The following is a 6,050-nucleotide window of genomic DNA, read 5'->3' as shown; positions in this document are numbered from 1 at the left end:
GCCAATGGCCCGAGCGGGACGGGGGGGTCCGGGGGGGGGGGAAGCGCCCGGGGCGGCCCCCCCCAGCCCCGCCCCCGCCCCGGGCCCCTCCAGCCCCGCGGTCCCCCCGAGCCCCCTCCCCAGATCCCCACTGCCCCGCGCCCCCCCCAGCGCCCCCAGACTCAATCACGCCCCCCCCAACCATCCCGGCTGCGACACCCCCCCCATGCGAAGAGCCCGGCCGCAACCCCCCCGGGACGGGGGGGGGCTCGTGAGTGTGGGGGCACGGATAGGGGCGCATGAATAGGGCAAGGAGGGACGGGGGGGGCTGGAGCATGGAAACGCTTCCCGGCCCCCCCCTCTACCCCAGGGCCCCCCCCCGTCCCCGCCCCCCCCAGCCCAGCCCTGGAGCCCAGAGCGGGGGCCGGTGCCAGCCCCGGCGGCGGAGCAGCCGCGGGAACGTAAACAGCAGCTGCGCCTGGGCGGCAGCGCCGGGGGGCCGGGGGGGGCCGGGGGCCAAACGGGGGGGGGACGGGCACGCAGCACCCAGGGTGGGTCTGCAGCTGGGGACACTGGGATGCGCTGGGGCAGCGTGCTCTGCCCGGGTCATGTGGGGTCACGGGGGGGGGGCTGCATCTGACCCACACTGGGGACCCCCCCACCGGTACCACAGAGCGGTCCCCAGACACGGTCCCCAGCCGGGTGGGCTCCACGCAGCCAGTCCTGCTCCAGTGCTGGGACTGGCCCCAGTGCTGGTCCCAGTACTGGTACTGGTCCCAGTACTGCTCCCAGTGCTGCTCCAGTGCTGGGACTGGTCCCAGTGCTGGTCCTAGGGATGGTACTGGTCCCAGTGCTGCTCCAGTGCTGGGACTGGTCCCAGTGTGGGCCCCAGTTTCAGCCTGGTGCTGAGTCCTGGCCTGGTGCCAGGCTCCAATCTCTGTGCCGGTCCCAGTCCCAGTGCTGCAACCAGTCTGGCATTCGGTCCCAGTGCTGGGTCCCAGTCCCGATTCTGGTCCCAGTTCTGATCCTCTCTCTGGGCCCTGGTCCTTGCCCATTGCTGGTCCCAGTGCTGGTGCTGGGTCCTGGTCCCAGTCCCAGTCCCATTGCCAGTCCCAGTCCCATTGCCGGTCCCAGTCCCATTACTGGTCCCAGTCCCACTGCCGGTCCCAGTCCCATTACTGGTCCCAATCCCACTGCTGGTCCCGGTGTCAGTCCCCGTCCCAGTCCCAGTGCCAGTCCCTGTCACAGTCCCGGTGCCAGTCCCTGTTCCTGTCACAGTCCCCGTGACAGTGCTGGTGACAGTGCTGGTCCTGGTCCCAGTTCCGGTCCCATTTCTGGTCCCAGTCTCAGTCCCAGTCCCAATCCCCATCCCAGTCCTGGTACTGGGTACAATGGGAGCTGGGGCAGCGTGCTCTGCCCGGGGTCATGTGGGGTCATGGGAGGGGGGGGGCTGCATCTGACTCACACTGGGGACCCCCCCACCAGCCCCACAGTGCAGCCCCCAGACACGGTCCCCGGCCGGGTGGGCTCCACACAGCCAGTCCTGCTCCAGTGCTGGGACTGGTCCCAGTGCTGGTCCTAGTACTGGGACTGGTCCCAGTCCTTCTCCAGTGCTGGTATTGGTCTCGGTGCTGCTCCAGTGCTGACCCCTGTCCGAGTGCCAGTCCCTGTCCCAGTCCCAGTGTCGGTGTCTGGCCCGGGCCCAGGCCCGTTACTGGTCCCTGTCCCATTGCTGGTGCCGGTCCCAGTCCCAATCCCTGTCCCAGTCCTGGTGTCGGTCCCAGTCCCAGTCCCAGTTCCGGTCCCGGTCCCGGTCCCGGTCCCGGTGCCTTTGCTGGTCCCAGTCCCGGTGCCGGTCCCGTTCCCGGTCCCGGTCCCGGTCCCGGGGGGGCCGCGCCGCCCGCCCCTGTCCGAGGTGCTGAAAGCGGCGGCGGGACCTGCCCGGCCCTGCCCTGCCCCGGCCCTGCCCGCCCCGCGCGGCGCCGGGCTGGGCTCCCAGCGGGCCGAGCCGAGCCGAGCCGAGATGTGCCGAGATGTGCCGAGATGTGCCGAGCCGTGCCACGCCGCACCGAGCCGCACCGAGCCGTGCCGCTCCCGCACTGCCCCGGGTCCCCAGGAGGCTGCGGGCGGCCCCGCGGCTGCCCCACGGGCGGACCCACGCGGGAGGGGCCGGGCCGTGGGCGGGGGGCTGCGGGCTGCGGGCAGGACGAGCCCCGAGCCCCCGCCCCGCCTGCCCCCGGGGCCGCCCCCGGCCCCCGCCCCCGCCCCGCACCGGCACCGGGGCCGCCCGGTCACCGCCCCCCGAGGGGGGGGGGGGAGCAGCCAATGGGGTGAGCGCCCGGCGGCGACGGACAGCCCCGCCCCGCCCCCGAGGGGGGAGCGGGGGTCGGGGGGGGGCGCGGGGTCAGCTGGGGGCGGCGGGCGGCGACCCCCGTGCGGCGGGGCCGGGCGGGCGCCCCCGGCATGGGGCTGGGGGGGGTCCCACGCCCCCCCCGCGGGGCCGGCCGCCCAGCGCTGCCCGCGGGGCTGGGGGGCGCACCCGGCGCTGCCCCCGAGCGGCGGCCCCGGGGGGGTCCCCGAGGACGTTTCCCACGGGGGCGCTGCGCGGGTCCCGCCCCCCCCCAGCCCCCTGCCCGGACCCCCCCGCTCCCCCCGCGCCCTCCCCAGGCGTTGCTTTCCTCCGAAGCGCAGGAAGGAAACCCGCGGGGCGCGGCTTCCCGTCCCTTGCCGCCCCCCCGAGTCCCGGCACTGCTGCGGAACCCCTGGCCGGACCGACCCGGCCGGACCCCCCCGGGGCACCCCCCTCTCTCCCCGCTGCCCCCCCCCCCTCCCGTGGGGCGGGAGCCCCACTCCCGGGACCCTGGGGGACCACCCGGCCCCTCACCCCCTGTCCCCCGGGGTCCTCCCGCCCAGCTCGGAGCGTCCCCGCGGGTACCCGGCGGGACCCCCCCCACTCTCCCCCCCCGCCCCAGGTGCCCCCCCCGCCTGCGCCCCCATCCCCGTGGCGGGGCCCCCGTCGGGTGCCCTGCGAGGGGGGGCCGGCAGCGGCCGGGCGGCATCAATGGCAGGAACTGGGTGGGGGCCCGGGCCGGGGGGGCCGGGGCGCACCTCCGGATGTCCGCCCCGCGCGGGGGGGCCGGGGGGGCGCGGGGCCGTGGGGACCCACGGGGGGCACCGGGACCACCCCCCCCGGCAGCACCGCGGCGCCCCGGGGGTCCGCCCGACCCCGACCCTTGCCCCGGCCCCGGCCCCGGCCGACCCCGCCGGGTCCCGCGTGGGTCCCGCGTGGGTCCCGCGGCAACTCCGGGGGGCCGCGTCCGCGCCCCCCGCCCCGGGTGGCCGTGCTCGAGCAGGCGCCGTCCCCACGCGCCCCACGCGCGGGGTCCCGCAGCCCCGCGCCCACGCCCCCGCCGCCGTCCCGCGTGGCGGCCGCCCCCTGCGCGCGGGCGGGGGGCACGGCTTCCCCCGCGCCTTATCGCCGGAGGAAGCGGCCGCTCCTGGCCCGGCGGCTCAGTGGCGGCGCGATGGGGAACCTGCCGGCCGTGCTGCCCGGCGCTGCCCGCTCCTGCGGCCTCGGCCTCTGCTCGCGGCAGCTCAGCCCCGCGCCCGAGGAGGGTCCCGGCCCCGACAAGAGCAGGTGGGTGCGGCGGGGCGCGGGGGGGGGCTCGGCGGGACCCCCGCCTCCGTCCCTGTCCGGGACGGTGCTCACGGGGACGGCCCCGGCGGGCCGGAGCCCCGCGGAGCCCCGGCCCCACCGGAGCCGCGGCCCCACGGGAGACGTGGCCACGGCGGGGTGGGAGCGGCTCGGCGGCGGCAGGACGGGGGGCGCAGCCACGGGAACCCCCCCTGCGCCCCGTGCCCTCGCTGCCCCCTGCGTGGCGGCTGCGTCCCCCCTGCCCCATGGCGTGCCCGGGGCTGTCCCGCTGACACCCCCCTGCCCCACGGCAGCCCGTGGGACGTGTGGGAACCCAGGGGACGAGCTGGGGAGGATGGGACGTGGGGATGGGACACGGGGGGATGAACGGGGGGATGAACGGGGGGATGAACGGGGTTGGGATGTAAGCCGTGTCGGGACGGGGGGGACACCACAGCCCCCGTGGGGACAGGATGGCGGTTAACCCCTTCGGGTGGCGGGAGCCGGCTCTGACTCACGCCTATTGTTCACGCTCGCTCGCACGCATGAGGCCGAGGAACGCCCCAAGCCAGCACCAGCCCCTCACCCCACGCCTGTCCCACAACCCACGGGTGCCCGGGGACACCGCAGCAGCACCAAGGGCAGAGGGGCATAGGAGATGCCCCCCCTCACCCCCAGCACTGCGCCCCATTGCCCGCAGCACGCCCCTGCTGGCCACTCTCCCACCTGCCCCGACCGTCCCCATTCCCTGGGGGCTGGGAGCATCCCCAAGTGTCGGAGCTGCAGGGGTGAGCATGGGGAGGGGTCCCCAGGCGTGGGTCCGGGCTCAGGGCTGCCTGTCCCCAGCCCGGTGCCCGTGCGCCCCACGGAGCCCACGCGCTTTGCCCGGCTGAAGAACTGGGAGACCGGGAGCATCGCCTACGACACGCTCTGCGCCCAGGCCGAGCAGGTGGGGGCCGGGGTGGGGGCGTGAGGGATTGGGGGTGCGGGGCCGGTCCGGTGCCCCCACGGATTCCAGCCTCTGCTGCCTGCCCAGGAGCTGCCGTGCTCGGGGCGGCGCTGCCTGGGCTCCCTGGTGCTGCCCAAGCAGCTGCCGGCCCCCGGCACCGAGGGCGCCCGTAGCGGCCCCGAGCTGCTGGCCCTGGCCCGGGACTTCATCAACCAGTACTACGCGTCCATCCGGCGGTGAGTGCGGCCGGGGGTCTGCCCCACAGCACCCCACAGCCCTGTCCCCGTCCCTGCCCCAGGGCACCCACAGCCCGTCCCCATCCCCACCCCACAGCCCAGCCCTACCCCACGGCACACAAATCCTCATCCCTGCCCGGGGCACCACAAAGCCCCTTCCCTCCCCAAAGCCCCCACTTTGGGCTGGGGGCTCCAAGGACGCTGCCTCCTCCTCCCTGCCTGTGCCCCCCTCGCTGCACCCCAGGCAGCCCGAGCCCCCAGGGGGCCCCCCATCTCCGGGCACCCCCGAGCCGGTGCTGGGGTGAGCTGAGCGGGTGCCTGCAGGGACAACTCCCCGGCGCACGCGCAGCGGCTGCGGGACGTGGAGGCAGCCATCGAGGCCACGGGCACCTACCAGCTGCTGGAGCCCGAGCTGATCTTCGGGGCCAAGCAGGCCTGGCGCAACGCCGCCCGCTGCGTCGGCCGCATCCAGTGGAACAAGCTGCAGGTGAGGGCAGGCGCAGCCCCACCGCACGGCCGGGCTGGAGGGGCGCCCTGGGGCCGGGCACGCTGTGGGGCTGGGGATGGAGGAGGCAGCGGCACCCCCTGCCCCACAGGTGTTTGATGCCCGGGACTGTGCCAGCGTGGGGGAGATGTTTGGCTTCCTCTGCACCCACATCCAGTATGCCACCAACCGCGGCAACATACGGTGAGAGAGAGCATGGTGGATGGGATGGGATGGGATGGGATGGGATGGGATGGGATGGGATGGGATGGGATGGGATGGGATGGGATGGGATGGGGAGGGGGATGGGATGGGGATGGGGTGGGATGGGATGGGGATGGGGATGGGGATGGGGATGGGGATGGGGATGGGGGATGGGGACGGGGATGGGGACGGGGACTGGGATGGGGACTGGGATGGGGATGGGGATGGGATGGGATGGGATGGGATGGGATGGGGTGGGATGGGATGGGATGGGGGATGGGGATGGGGATGGGGATGGGGACTGGGATGGGGACGGGATGGGGTGGGATGGGATGGGATGGGATGGGGATGGGGATGGGGATGGGGATGGGGATGGGACGGGATTGGGGATGGGATGGGACTGGGATGGGATGGGATGGGATGGGATGGGGATGGGGATGGGATGGGACGGGATTGGGGTTGGGATGGGATTGGGGATGGGGATGGGATGGGGATGGGATGGGATGGGATGGGATGGGGATGGGGATTGGGATGGGGATGGGGATGGGGATGGGATGGGATGGC

The 6,050-nt window shown here is 75.1% G+C and overlaps 1 protein-coding gene across 1 annotated transcript; it reads left to right on the top strand.

The window, feature by feature from the left end:
- Positions 1 to 3,372: 3,372 nt before the first annotated feature.
- NOS3 (nitric oxide synthase 3) lies at positions 3,373 to 5,523 on the top strand. The gene is made up of 5 exons (XM_040549340.1): positions 3,373 to 3,616; positions 4,460 to 4,562; positions 4,650 to 4,798; positions 5,123 to 5,285; positions 5,395 to 5,523. The coding sequence occupies exons 1-5, from the start codon at positions 3,504 to 3,506 to the stop codon at positions 5,488 to 5,490; spliced, it is 624 nt and encodes a 207-aa protein (XP_040405274.1). The 5' UTR covers positions 3,373 to 3,503; the 3' UTR covers positions 5,491 to 5,523.
- Positions 5,524 to 6,050: the final 527 nt, after the last annotated feature.

The sequence above is a fragment of the Cygnus olor genome, chromosome 2 (genome assembly GCF_009769625.2).
Source record: "Cygnus olor isolate bCygOlo1 chromosome 2, bCygOlo1.pri.v2, whole genome shotgun sequence".
Taxonomy (NCBI): domain Eukaryota; kingdom Metazoa; phylum Chordata; class Aves; order Anseriformes; family Anatidae; genus Cygnus; species Cygnus olor.
The sequence above is the reverse complement of the archived record's forward strand: the minus strand, read 5'-3'. Positions and strand labels throughout refer to the sequence as shown.

Bases quoted from the DNA above. Each gene is read 5' to 3' on its own strand.
- NOS3 (XM_040549340.1), top strand. From the start codon at position 3,504: ATGGGGAACCTGCCGGCCGTGCTGCCCGGCGCTGCCCGCTCCTGCGGC. The intron at 3,617-4,459 runs GTGGGTGCGGCG...GCCTGTCCCCAG, and splicing joins CCCGGCCCCGACAAGAGCAG to CCCGGTGCCCGTGCGCCCCA. The intron at 4,799-5,122 runs GTGAGTGCGGCC...GGGTGCCTGCAG, and splicing joins TACTACGCGTCCATCCGGCG to GGACAACTCCCCGGCGCACG.